This window comes from Micromonas commoda, chromosome 11 (assembly GCF_000090985.2).
Source record: "Micromonas commoda chromosome 11, complete sequence".
NCBI classification, from domain to species: domain Eukaryota; kingdom Viridiplantae; phylum Chlorophyta; class Mamiellophyceae; order Mamiellales; family Mamiellaceae; genus Micromonas; species Micromonas commoda.
The window spans coordinates 343,205-355,454 of record NC_013048.1 but is presented as its reverse complement, the minus strand read 5'-3'; the positions used below and the strand labels follow the sequence as shown (position 1 = coordinate 355,454).

At 65.2% G+C, this 12,250-nt stretch overlaps 8 protein-coding genes across 8 annotated transcripts; 4 read left to right on the top strand and 4 right to left on the bottom strand.

Annotated features, from left to right (window-relative positions):
- Positions 1 to 333: 333 nt before the first annotated feature.
- On the top strand, positions 334 to 570 carry MICPUN_62400 (predicted protein; the record flags this gene model as incomplete). Its single annotated transcript, XM_002505126.1, has 1 exon — positions 334 to 570. One exon carries the CDS (start codon positions 334 to 336, stop codon positions 568 to 570), a length of 237 nt encoding a protein of 78 aa, XP_002505172.1.
- Positions 571 to 662: 92 nt separating this feature from the next.
- Positions 663 to 3,347, bottom strand: MICPUN_103010 (anion exchanger family; the record flags this gene model as incomplete). The annotated part of the gene is made up of 1 exon (XM_002504814.1): positions 663 to 3,347. The coding sequence occupies one exon, from the start codon at positions 3,345 to 3,347 to the stop codon at positions 663 to 665; it is 2,685 nt and encodes an 894-aa protein (XP_002504860.1).
- A 100-nt stretch (positions 3,348 to 3,447) lies between these two features.
- On the top strand, positions 3,448 to 4,353 carry MICPUN_62398 (predicted protein; the record flags this gene model as incomplete). Its single annotated transcript, XM_002505125.1, has 2 exons — positions 3,448 to 3,762; positions 3,832 to 4,353. The coding sequence occupies 2 exons, from the start codon at positions 3,448 to 3,450 to the stop codon at positions 4,351 to 4,353; spliced, it is 837 nt and encodes a 278-aa protein (XP_002505171.1).
- Positions 4,354 to 4,429: 76 nt separating this feature from the next.
- MICPUN_86763 (predicted protein) lies at positions 4,430 to 5,134 on the bottom strand (the record flags this gene model as incomplete). Its single annotated transcript, XM_002504813.1, has 1 exon — positions 4,430 to 5,134. One exon carries the CDS (start codon positions 5,132 to 5,134, stop codon positions 4,430 to 4,432), a length of 705 nt encoding a protein of 234 aa, XP_002504859.1.
- Positions 5,135 to 5,375: 241 nt separating this feature from the next.
- On the top strand, positions 5,376 to 7,316 carry MICPUN_106237 (predicted protein; the record flags this gene model as incomplete). Its single annotated transcript, XM_002505124.1, has 1 exon — positions 5,376 to 7,316. The coding sequence occupies one exon, from the start codon at positions 5,376 to 5,378 to the stop codon at positions 7,251 to 7,253; it is 1,878 nt and encodes a 625-aa protein (XP_002505170.1). The 3' UTR covers positions 7,254 to 7,316.
- Positions 7,317 to 7,992: 676 nt separating this feature from the next.
- MICPUN_86619 (predicted protein) lies at positions 7,993 to 9,060 on the bottom strand (the record flags this gene model as incomplete). The annotated part of the gene is made up of 2 exons (XM_002504812.1): positions 7,993 to 8,329; positions 8,396 to 9,060. Coding segments are annotated over 2 exons (1,002 nt in total), but the record flags the coding sequence as incomplete, so codon positions are not given.
- A 250-nt stretch (positions 9,061 to 9,310) lies between these two features.
- Positions 9,311 to 11,420, top strand: ODA6 (dynein, 70 kDa intermediate chain, flagellar outer arm; the record flags this gene model as incomplete). Its single annotated transcript, XM_002505123.1, has 3 exons — positions 9,311 to 9,388; positions 9,510 to 9,614; positions 9,750 to 11,420. 3 exons carry the CDS (start codon positions 9,311 to 9,313, stop codon positions 11,322 to 11,324), a joined length of 1,758 nt encoding a protein of 585 aa, XP_002505169.1. The 3' UTR covers positions 11,325 to 11,420.
- Positions 11,421 to 11,437: 17 nt separating this feature from the next.
- Positions 11,438 to 11,950, bottom strand: MICPUN_62393 (predicted protein; the record flags this gene model as incomplete). Its single annotated transcript, XM_002504811.1, has 1 exon — positions 11,438 to 11,950. One exon carries the CDS (start codon positions 11,948 to 11,950, stop codon positions 11,438 to 11,440), a length of 513 nt encoding a protein of 170 aa, XP_002504857.1.
- Between the last annotated feature and the right edge of the window lie 300 nt (positions 11,951 to 12,250).

The following is a 12,250-nucleotide window of genomic DNA, read 5'->3' as shown; positions in this document are numbered from 1 at the left end:
CTTGGGTGATCGTAGGTAGATCAGCCATCGCTTGGGCAGCTGGAGACCTGCGACTTTCCTGGGCAGCGTTTTCCTTACCACCCGAGTTTCAATCTATTTCGCGTCGCGTGTTTGGTTCCAAGTGACGATGAAAACTACATTAGATGACGAGGCTGATCCTCCTATGGTCGTGGTATTCACGCCGCTGGAGGGCGTCGCCTCGGCGTCGCACAGGATTGACAAATCGAGGCATTTGTCCGATGGAACCGCACGCACGCTTTCGTTCGCCCGCAAACAACGCGCTTTTTCCCCCAAATTGCTCACGCGTTCACGTTTTATCTGCAGGTTGCCTCGATGAAGGGCAAGGAGGCCGAGGTTGTCGCCGCCGCGGAGGCTGCGATCGCCGCCGCGGAGACGCGAGTCGCCCCGCTCAGGGATCCCACGCTGCACATCACTCACAGCATGGACATTGCTGATAAAGTCGGTGAACTTGAGGAAAGGGCCCGGAGACTGGCTCGCGAGGAGGTTGAAGAAATGAGGCGGGGCCGCGAGCTGAACATCATCACCACGCCCGTGAACCCGACGAAGTGACTCGGCGGGACGTGTGCTTGTATAAAAGCTTGTATCATTACATGCATCATTCGTAGAACACAGCAGCAGATTTGTTTGTAACGCAGCGTACATCAGTAGAAGAACTCGGAGTCGTCGCGACCATTCACCGCTGAGAGAAAAGCGAAAGAAAACGCCGGCACAAACGGCAAGAGGTACGCCTTGACCAGAATCGTCGCCGCGAGCGCCACGGGGAACAGCAGACTGGCGGGGAAGCCGTCGGAGGACGGTTCGGATGCGCCGAAAAAGTCAGTCTCGACCGCGAACACCGCGAGGAGCGCGAGCGCCTGCAGCGCGGTGTACAGGTGAAGCGTCTTGATTGGCGCCCTGCGAATGTATGAGGAAGTAGGGTGGCATTCCCTCGACGTCACGGCCAACAAAGCCCGCTTGAACATCCCGTTGGACTCGAGCGAGGTCCAACCGGTGTAGCACAAGAAACCCGACATCACAGCAGTGGGTACCGCGGAGATTACGTCGCGAGCGAGCAGGACGGTGAGGACGATGAGCGCGTGCGAGACGAAGTTGCTGACGCGGGTCTCGATGGCGGAAACCACCTTGGACTTGACCTCGCCTCGCTGCTCGTATTCCACCACAGTGGCGAGGACGCGCGCGTGCTGAGGGGAGTGCGGGATGGTCCCCATGGGCATGGGACAGCTCCAAACCGACGCGGCCGCGATGACGCACCCGACGCCGAGCATGTCCAGGTGCAACCCCCGGCCGCCGCCCTTGACAAGCGCGTTGGCGGGCGCCGCGGTCAAGATGGACGCGGCGTTTGACTCTACGAACACCTGCGCGGCAAACGCCGCGCCGGGGACCGCCGCGAGCGCCGCGAGGCTGCGCGAGAGGTTTCCCAGCGATGAGGTTCCCAGCTGCGCGCGGGGCATCGGGGTATCGTCCGTGATGTTCGCGCGTTTGACCCCGACGTCGGGGGCGACGGCGTAGGAGAGCAGGGTGAGGGAGACGAGGGAAATCGCCGGGGCCATATCCGCGATGACGGTCCTGGTGTTCTTGCCCAGGAACGGGGACCTCTGGAAACCCAGCACGGCGCGGGCGACGTAGAAGGTTCCGAGGAAGAGCATCAGGTGCTTGAGGAAGAACGCGGGGTGCTCGTCAACCTCCGCGTCGTCCATCTCGTCGGCGACGGCGGCGATGGCGACCACCTCGGCGACGCCGCTCCGGATGAAAATTCCCGAGACGAGAGCGGCGAGGATTTCGTGCGTGAAACTCCCCGCGTGCCGCATCAGCCCCGCGCCGCCGACGGACGCGATGAAGACGACGAAACCGGCGCACCAAAGGCCGACGGCGGCGTGGAACGCGAGGAAATCCTCACCCGCGAAGACGCCGCCGCCGCCGTGGAACCAACCCGAGAGAATCTTCATCCACGCCACCGCCGTTCCCGTGACGCGGAGCACCAGCAGCGGGGACCCCGCGACGAGCGAGAACGCCATGTTACCGACGCCCTCCGCGAGCAAAACCTCGGTGGGACCGATCGCGCCCCTCGTCTCTTCCCAGAGCACCACACCGAGGGCCAGCGCGGGAGCGAGGGTGGAGAAGTAGAGCCATACCGTCGCGTTGATCGTCTTCGAGAACGAGTACCCGTCCCTGAACGCGTCGGTCCAATCGCTGACGTAGTGGGGCAGCCGGTACCTCGCGTCCCTCGCGACGGATGCGAACGGCCATTCGAACGACGACCAAGGCGTTAACGACCGGGACTTGGCACGCGTCGGGTGGAGGGGCGGGGGCGTCCTGTGGATGGAGTCCACCTCGCCGGCTGCAGCATTTGTCCCGCCAGAGCCGGACTTTCGCTCGACGAAGGTCAGTACAGCGGCTCGCACGTCGCGCGCGTCTTTCGCGCGCAGAGCGGCGGAGAAGAAGGCGTCGTCGTTGAGCAAGGTGGCGACGGTGTGTGCGGTGGCCGCGCCCGTCTTGGCGGGGGGCTCGGAACCCGAATCCGCCCCGGAGAGCGCGAGCGCCACGACCCTGACCCTCGCGCAGCTGTCGATGCCGAGCAGGCTTGGGGTTTTGAGCCGACCGACGATGACGACGCGGCGGGTGAGCCCGGGGACCTTGGCGACCGCGACGATGAAGCCGCGCCCGTTGATGGCGCGGTTCCAAGGCGATGCGGTTCCCATGTCGCCGCGCGGGGCGAGCCGCGCGGACGTGGACGCGGAGGAGACGAAGCTGTGGTCGAGAGCCGCGGAGGAGTTCCAGGAGCTGTTGCCGGTCTTCTCCAGCTCCTCGTCGTCGGCGTCTTCCCGGAGCATCGCCTCGACGCACTGCTCGCGGAAGCGGTGAGACGATGGGACGAGCCCGTGCCTGGCGGCGCGCGAGATCAGCTCTCTGACGATTCCCCCCGGGCTCGTCGCGCGAACGCCGAGGACGAAGAAACTCGCGAGCGCCTTGTCGCTGCGCTTGACCACCGCCGCGAACGAGGCGGGCGAGTCGGGGTTTGCGTCGTCATCGTCCAGGGACAGCGCGACGAGGTCCTTGCGCGCCTGGATCTCGAGCGCGATGCACTTCTCGGGGAGCACGCGCGTCTCCGCCCACACGAGACCCCGCGGGTGTCGAGGGGCGGTCAGCGAGATACGCGCAGAGAGGGCGGAGAGACGTCGGAAGAGGGAGCCGACCGTCGCGCCGCTGGATGTGCGTCGGTGGATCGGGGTCGCGTCGGAGGCGGATGCGGGTGTCACGGGGGTGTGGTTCTCGGGGTTGTCATCGGAGCTCAAGCTGTCGTCGTGGCGCAGCGTGGGCACGCTCATGGTTTAGTGTCGCGAAAGCGCGAGGGGTCGTAAAGATCACAGCTGGGGGAAAAAAAGGAACACTTCCCGCATAAAGAACCGCGCCCCGCACTGCCGCACCATGGCGAAGAAGAGGAAGGCCGAAGACCCCAACGCCCCGCCCAAGCCCAAGTGGACGCCTCCCAAGGATGACCCCATGTGGCAGGACTACATGAAAGACTGCCTCTACGATGGCTACGAGATGAACCGCGCCACTTTGCCTCAGCTCCTGCCCTCCAAGTTACCGTGGCCGTTCAAGCCGTGTCCTGACCGCTCAAAGCTCTCTAAGAACGCCGAGGCAGCTCTTGTCCGCGCTATTGGTGTCTTCGAGAATCGCCTGAGCGCCGTGGAGAACGCTCTGCCCATCAGGGAGCTCGTCAAGGCTGAAGAGCGAGAGGTATATGATGACGACTCAAAAGACTCTTAGGGCCGCCGTGGTTACCTGATCATGCTTCGCAAAACAAAGCTGGACGCCTTTGAGTGCCGCCACAGAACTCATTGGAGACCTGTCTACAAATTTTACTCCGACGATGCGTACAAGCCCCTGCTCGATTTCCACCTGCCCGCAGCCGCCTTCAAGGTTTTCGAGTCCATCGTTTCTCAGTGGCCCGGCTGCAACGCACGACGCTGCGACGCGCTGACCGATGCGGAGAAGAAGGATCTTGGTTTCAAATGCAAGACCCCAATCTGCTTTACCGAGGCCGCTATCAGCCGCGAAGCTTGCGAAGCCTTCATCGATGGCCGAGTCGAGAAGCCCACCGAATCTCAGCTCACTGCGAAGAAACACTTTGAAGAGAAGGTCAGGATCGAGGGCCCGCCCAAGGGTTTCAACCTTTTCAGAGTTTGCATCCCGAACGACGTCTCCAGGGACAACTGCCCCAGGAAGCCGGAGCCGATTCCGGATATTTACGGCGATATCATCCACAAAGTCTACCCTGTCGCTGATGGTTCAGGGGACTCGAGCTCGGACTCGGCAACCGAACTGTGAGCACTCACACGAACCTCACAAAACATCCACACCAACGCCACGGATTGAAAACTTTTACGCTTCCTGCTTGCTTTTTCTACTTGAACATCAGCAACTTCCTAACCTTTAGCACGTTGCGGCACGTCACCGACACCCTCGTCCCCTCCCGCTTCCTCGCATCCCCGCACCGATCCACCGCGCTTCTCCAGTTCACCACCGATTCGTCTAAAACGTCCTCAGCCACGCCGTCGATGCCGTGAAGACAATGCGTATACGCGGCGCCGTCGAAGAACAGCAGACTCCGCCTGGGCAGCCACACGCCGAAGGGTGCCATCGAAGATGATGTCTCTGCACTTTCCTCGGCACCTACGTCGTCCTGGCTCACGTGCGGCGTGAACCTCATCACCGCGGTTGCGCCCAGCGACACGATCGCCACGGCTGGAAAGTAGAGAGGCCCGTCCTGGTGGGGCATGATGCCGCCGCCCACCTCGTATTCGTTCACCAGCGCGTGGTTCAGCTGGACGTTTATGGGAAACATGTCGTCGCCGCACGTCTCGCGGACGGATTTCAGCATTTTACCCAACCACTCGGGGAGTTGTCGGGGGATCATCCCCTTCTCGTGCACCTCGCCGCCGTGGACCTGGACCTTCCTCCCCGATACCCGCTGCCACGGGTCACACGCCGTACCCGAGGGGCGATACACGCGACCCAAGAGGTACTCCTCCTCCGCGGGGGTGCACCAGTCCTCGAGGAGGCAAACCCTCGTCCCGGGCGGGGTGCCCTGGAGCCGGTGCCGCTCCATCCGGGGCTGCGGAAAGTGTGAAATTCCGCGAGGGAAATCCCAAACGAAAGGCACCGGTTCGCGAGCGTTACGGACAACAGACGGAGGATCTGAGGATCTCGGCATATCGCAGCTCCAGCCAATCACAGGGCGTTTCGGGGGTTTTTCGATAAAAAGTGAGCATCAAAACCGCGGAGGAGCACAAGCAAAGCGGGCGCCCTCGACGCACGCACCCACCCAAAGCCGCTTTTGTACATACGCGATGGCACCCGAGGCCCCCAAGGGCATGGTCGACCTTCTCCCCGCCCAGAAGAAGAAGGGAGCGAAGAACGCCGCGCCCGCCAATGGCGCATCGCCCATTCCCAACTGGCCCCCGGAGGCCCTGAGGGAGCAGGGCAACGAGCTGTTCCGCAGGGGCGACTACGGCGCCGCCGCCGCTCGCTACGCCGAGGCGCTCAAGGTCAAGGCCGACGACGCGATGACCCTCGCCAACCGCGCCGAGTGCTACCTCCGCGTCCGCCAGTTCCACCTCGCCCTCGTCGACGCCGACGCCGCGCTCGCGGCCGATCCGTCGCACCACAAGGCTCTGTACAAGCGCGCCATGGCGCTCAACGGCCTCGGGCGGTACCCCGACGCCATCAAAACCCTCAAGCAGCTCCTGGACAAGGAACCCGAGGATCCCGCCGCCCTCAACGCCCTCGCCGAGTGCGAGCTCCTCCAGTCCCAGGCGTTCGCGGGTGATTACCACATGCCCTCGCTCCTGTTCGGCCGATCGGCGACGTCGTTTCGCCGGTGCGCCGACTACGTCGGACCGGTCAAGATCGTCGGGGACCGCCCGTTCGGCCGCGGCGTCGTCACCACGCGCGCCATGCGCGCCGGCGAGCTCATCTGCGTCGCGTCGCCCCTGGCGGTGGCGCCGCTCACCGCGGGCGCCGAGGCTGCGCTCATGGGCGGCCTCGTCGGCGCGGCGTCGCGTAACCCGCAGGACCTGTCCGTGATCCTCGCGCTCCCGTCCGGCGCGAACGACGACGCAGATGCCGGCAAAGTTCCGCCCATAGACGTGGCCAAGTTCCGGAGGCACCTGAGCAAGGGCGACGAGGTTCTCCCCGAGCTCCCGCCGCAGGAGGTTTTCGCGAGGCTCGCGGCGAACGTCGTCAAGACATCCGCCGTTCGCAACGCCAACTCCGTGGGCGTCTACCCGTTCCCCTCCTTTCTCAACCACAGCTGCGCGCCCAACGCGTGCAAGCTGATGGTGGGACACACCATGTTCATCCGCGCGGCGCGTGACCTCGTCGCGGGCGAGGAGGTGTTCATGAAGTACTTTGACGTCACGATGCCCAAGCCGGAGCGCTCGGCGGTGGCCAAGCGTTGGGGGTTCGAATGCGCGTGCCCCCGGTGCAAGCTCGAGGCTGTGGGCGAGGACGAGGCCGCCGCGGCCACCGAGAGGGCGTCCAAGCAGGCGAAAGCCGCGAAGGACGCCGCCGTCGCGGACCCCGCGAACAAGAAAAAGGGTGGGGACAAGGACGGCGAGAAGGCGGCTGCGAGAGCCGCCGCGGAGTCGCTCGGCGCGGAGGACACCGGGTCCGTGGCCATGCTAATCGCGCAGCTCCGCGCCAAGGCGAAGGAGCTCCACGGCGACATCTCCCGCCAGATGGCCGAGTACAAGCGAACCAAGGGCAAGTCCGCGGCGCCGGATCCCAACCACCTGGTGGAGCTCACGGTCTGGTTCGAGGCCCAGATGGACGCGCTCGGCCTGAGCGAGACGCAGAAGGCGTGGGCGAGGACCTCGGTCATCCAGGTGTACTCGAACGTTCAGCTGTGCCTGAACGCGGCGGGGCAGCTGGAGGCCCGCGCGGAGATGCTGGGAAAGGTGGCGGCCACGCTGAACGCCACGGACCCGTGCAGCTACGACCACGTGAAGCAGACGGCGATCAAGGTTATCCACCAGAGGGTCGCCGCGGGTGGCGCCGGGAAGGACAAGATCATCGCGGCGGCGGAGGCTGAGGCGGCGGCGGTGCACTCTCTGAGGTACGGGTGCGGCGGCGGGAGTGACGAGGAGGAGAAGGAGCTCATGGCCGAGATGATCAAGATCACCGGCCACGCCGTGGAGGAGGGTGCCCAGGAGTTCTGCGAGGCGTGAGCGGGCGGGTACCGCCGAGTGTTTTAGTCTTGTCTTAATTTTTGTACTCTCGCTTCCCGAACCTTTCGAGTCGCCGTCACGCGCCCTCGATGAGCGCGCCCTGAAGCTCTGCCAACACCGCGGGCACGTCTGCGAGCCTGAGCGATTCCGCCTCGACGTGCAAAAATCTCCCGCGGCGCTCCTGACCCGGACCGTCGGTTCCGGTCAGGTCCGCCGGGGTCCCCAGCGCCTGCGCCCCAACCGCGCAGCGATACTCCCGCACGAAACGCTTCATGTCGCCAATCTTGAGATCCTCGGGGTCGCACGACGCGTAAAACTCCCGAATCCACCCCTTATCGTTCATGCCGGTCAGGTCATCGTTCCCCTCGCTCTTGGCCTTGGCGGCGAGTTCCCCGTCGATCGACTCGAGGACGCCGCGAATCTTCTCCTCCTTTGTCTTGTTTTTCAGATTCGCCGATTCCCTACCCGCGCGACTCGTCCTCCTCCCGGTGAATGCGTCGCCTAACGACGTCAGCGAGAACATCGATTTGGTATCCGGCGACCCGGCGACCGCGGCCGCCTTGGCGTCCTCGCCGGTGCCCCCGAAGAGGCTCTGGCTCATCCTATCGAACGGCGAACTCAGACCCGACATGGTGCTCGACATCATGTTCATCGGAGCCGACAGCGCCGCCATCGCGGACAGGTCCGGTCCACCTTCCGACCCGCCCAAACCGCCCGTCCCGTCGCCCTCGTCGAGATCCAGCCACCACGCGTCGTTGAGCGCCTCGGAACCGGTGAATCCCCCAATCAACAGCGCGCGTTCGCCCACCCGACACATCGCGTGAAACGCGCGGGGACCGGGCTGCGTCGGTGCCAGCCCGCCCCGCCCCGCCTCGCTCGGCGCGCTCCCGGCGAGCCGCCGCCACCGCATCGACTCCCGGTCGATGACGTGGAGGTCGTTGCGGTACTCCTGCTGCTTGCTCATCCACCCCTTGCCGCCGCCGCCGCCGAAGACGACGATGAAACGATCCAGAGCCACGAGCGCGTGACCCGCCCTCGCGGCGGGCGCGTCGCCCCGAAGCTGCAGCCGCGTCCACCTGGCGCCCCCGCCTCCCGACGACGACGACGACGACGCGTGCGTCGGGTCCCTGCTCGGCGATGACTCGTCGTGATCGTCGTCGCGGGTTTCGTCGACCCCCCTCAGCGCCCACAGGTCGTGGCACAGGGTTCCGTTGGGGCCCTGACCGCCGAAGAGGAGGTGCCGCCCGTTTTGCGCCGTCGACATGGCGTGGCCGCTTCGCGGGGATGGGGACGGCGAAGGGAAGTTCAGCGCCCTCCACACCCCGTTCGCGGTGTCCAGCACGTGCGCGTCGCTGAGCCACTTCTTGCCGTCGTACCCGCCGAAGAGGACGATCTTATCGGTGCCGCCGACTCGCTGCGCGGTGCCAAAGTCGCGCGGAGCGATCGTGTCGGATCCCACCGCCCCGGGCATGCGCCCCATCGGTCGCCACTCCCACGTGGTGGTGTCGAGCACCCACGTATCGCCGTGCTGCTGCCGGCCGGTGCGGCCGCAGATGACGAAGAGCTGCTTGTCCACGGCGACCGCGCAGTGAAACGCGCGCGGCCCCGGGCCTCCGACCGCCGCGGACGGCGGCCTCCACCATCGCCCCTCGGACAGCGAGAGCACCACGGTCTCGCCGATAAAATTGCTGGTGTGCAGGCCGCCAAAGACTACCACCTCGCCGCCGTTGACGACCGTGGCGGAGTGGCCGCTGCGGGGGGAAGGAGGTGGCTGCCCGTTGGTGAAGGACGCCTCCGTCCACCTCATCCTGGTGATACGACGGACCCCGCCCTCCCCGAGGCGCGTTCGAAAGTGTCAGGTTGGTAGGAGTTGGCGGGCGCGGAGAGAAAGGTGACGACGATCGACAAAATCAGGGTGTTTGCCAAGTGACGGTCTATTTTTCTTGAGTTAATCCGCCCGGACACGGTTGCCGCTTTGGGAAACTCTCCATTTGATCCCGCGGGCGAGGGAGCCGCGCGCGAGGGAGAGGCTGGGCGAGGTAGACTGATCGGCCGCCATGGAGATCTATTACATGTACACGAAGACGGGGAAGGAGTTCGGGAGGCACGCGAGCTTCGACGACCAGCCCACGGAGGTGCGAACCTCGCCCCGGAATTATCCCCAGCCTCGTAGCCTGCACAGCTGTGCGCCGAGCGGATGCGCCCCGGTTGACCGATGCCCGAGCTGACCTCCCGTTCCACCCTTCCTGAATCCAGGTCGTCACCGACATTCGCCCCGAGCCCGATCTCCGCGACGGGTACATCGAGCGCAACCCAGTCGTGACCAACGTTCAGGTCGCGCCGGACATGTCCGAGCACGAGGTGCGCAGCGCGAGAGACCGCCCCCTTCAAACCAAATTAGGGTGTTTTTTCCCGGGCGAACGGCTAACGCAGCCCAACCTTCGTCGTCCTCCCATCCCCCGCTCACGACCCATCCCCGACGTACCCCGCGAACAGGCGAACACGCAGCAAGTTCATTTCGAGAACCGCGGCTTCGCGCACACCGAGGGCGGCTGGCCCAAGGAGGTCGACCCGACCGAGATCGAGCACGTCATGCGCTACCGCAAGAAAATCGAAAAGGACGAGGAGTACATTACGTCCATCGCGGGGATGATCGGCGAGGTCGAGGAGCTCGTGAAGCAGAACAACGCGGTGGACATCTACGAGGAATACTTCGCCGGGTCCGTCGCGGATCACTCCACGGAGCAGCCCTACGCCAAGACGCTCACCGTCTTTCGCGATCCCTCGCCAATCAAGCGAGCGGCGTCTTACATCAGCTGGTCCCCCGACTCGTCCGCGGCGAAGTGCGCGATCGCGTACTCGATCCTCGGGTTCCAGGAGCAGCCCGAGGGCATGTCCAAGCGTTCCTACATCTGGGACGTCAACGCGCCCAACAAACCCGATTTCTACATGCGATCCCCGTCGCAGCTGTGCTGCGTCAACTACAACCCGAAGGATCCGCACATCCTCTCGGGCGGCCTCTACAACGGACAGGTTGCCTACTACGACACCCGCAAGGGGCACAACCCGGTGGACTTATCCCCGATCGAGAAGTCGCACAGGGACCCGTGCTACGACATGGACTGGCTTCAGTCCAAGACGGGCACCGAGTGCTTCTCCGTGTCCACCGACGGCTACGTGTACTGGTGGGACATTCGAAGGTTGGGCGAGCCGGTGGAGGAGCTCCTCCTGAAGGAGAGGGGCGGCGACACCGTCCTCGGCGCGGTGAGCGTGGAGTACGAGTCCATCGCGGGCCCGACCAAATTCATGATCGGAACCGAGCAGGGCACCGTGTTGATGTGCAACAGCAAGGCTAAGACGCCCGCCGATCGCGTCGGCGCGTCGTTTCACGGCCACCACGGACCGGTGTACTCGCTGGAGCGAAACCCGTGGTTCCCAAAGTACTTCATGTCCGTCGGGGACTGGACCGCGCGGGTGTGGATGGAGGACATAAAGACCCCGATCATGACGACGCGGTACCACGGGACGTACCTCACGGGCGGCACGTGGTCGCCCACGCGGCCGGGCGTCTTCTTCACAATCAAGATGGACGGCGAGATGGACGTGTGGGACTACTACTACAAGCAGAGCGACCCGACGCTGAGCGTCAAGGTGACGGACAAGCCGCTGACCGCGTTCAACATCCAGGGCGAGGGCGCCACCTCCGATCCTGCCGCCGGGCGGCTCGTCACCGTCGGCGCCGCCGACGGCAGCGCGACTCTCATGGAGCTCTGCGACGGTCTCGCCGTCATGCAGCCAAATGAGAAGCCCACCATCAACCAGATGTTCGAGCGCGAGACGCGCCGGGAGAAGAACCTCGAGGCGAGGCAGAAGGAGCTGCGGAACGAGGCGAAGCGGGCGGCGGCGCGGGCGCAGCAGGACGACGACGGCAAGGCGGCCACGACGTCCAACGGCGCGGTGATGGAGGCGGAGAAGGAGTTTCTCGCGGCGACGGGGTCGCGGACGTCGCAGTCGGGCGCGGGCGTCTTTGAGGACATCTCGCCGCTGGAGGTGCCGCTGCGGGACGAGTGAAGGCGTCGGGGCCCCCCCGGGTGGGTCGTCGTCGTCGTCTGTAGGATTAGTTCTAACTTAGCGCCGCGATTGAAAGTCCGACACGAGGCTATACCGCGAGATGGTTCGGCTCTTCACACGAATCCGGTTCCCCTGCAGGTTTTGCACAAGATCATCCCGGCCCCCTTGCACGCCGTGCACTCCAGCGGGTTCCGTCTGGTGAGCCCGAGCACGCTGTCGTCGTTGAGTTCGCGCTTGGTCACCTTGATCGGCGCCTCCCTCCGCCCGGTCCCCACGCAGAATATGCACTCCTCGCCGCCCCTCTGCGCGCACGCCGGGCACGGCTCGGGCTCGCCCTTGAGGCCGCTCCCGACGGCCGCGATGCCTATGAACAGACCCAGGCCCGCGACGGACCACAGCTGCGCAGCCTCCAGCTCGTCGGGGCCCATCGCAGTGACGACCGCCGAGCGTCCTCGCCCTTTCCCCCGCGCCCGTCCCGTACGCACGCGCGCGGTGTCGGGACCCGCGAAAACCATGCCAACCTGGCGGAGGTCCGCCCGCGGCCCACGGGCGGCGGCGGCGGCCGGCCCTCGAGTCGCTCGAACCGTCGAGGCGCGCGCGATCGACGTCGGTGCGATCGACGTCATCTCACCGGTATCGGAGTCGACGCGGCGTGAGCGTGAGCCGACGCTGCGCGCGCGATGAGTGAGGACCCTCGCGGATAACTTTTAGAGACGCCACGTCTTCACAGCCAGTTCGCCGTGTGAATATTTCCCATCTTGCGCATATACCACTCCGCGGCGCGCGCAGGGCTCCGGCGCGCGACCCCGAACGCGCTCGACGGAGACATCGAGACACTCGATGGCGATGGCGTCCATCTCGATCGTCGCGTCCGTGCGCGTCTGGGTCCCGCGCCGCGTGACGCGAGCGACTCTTCGCCGCGTCGA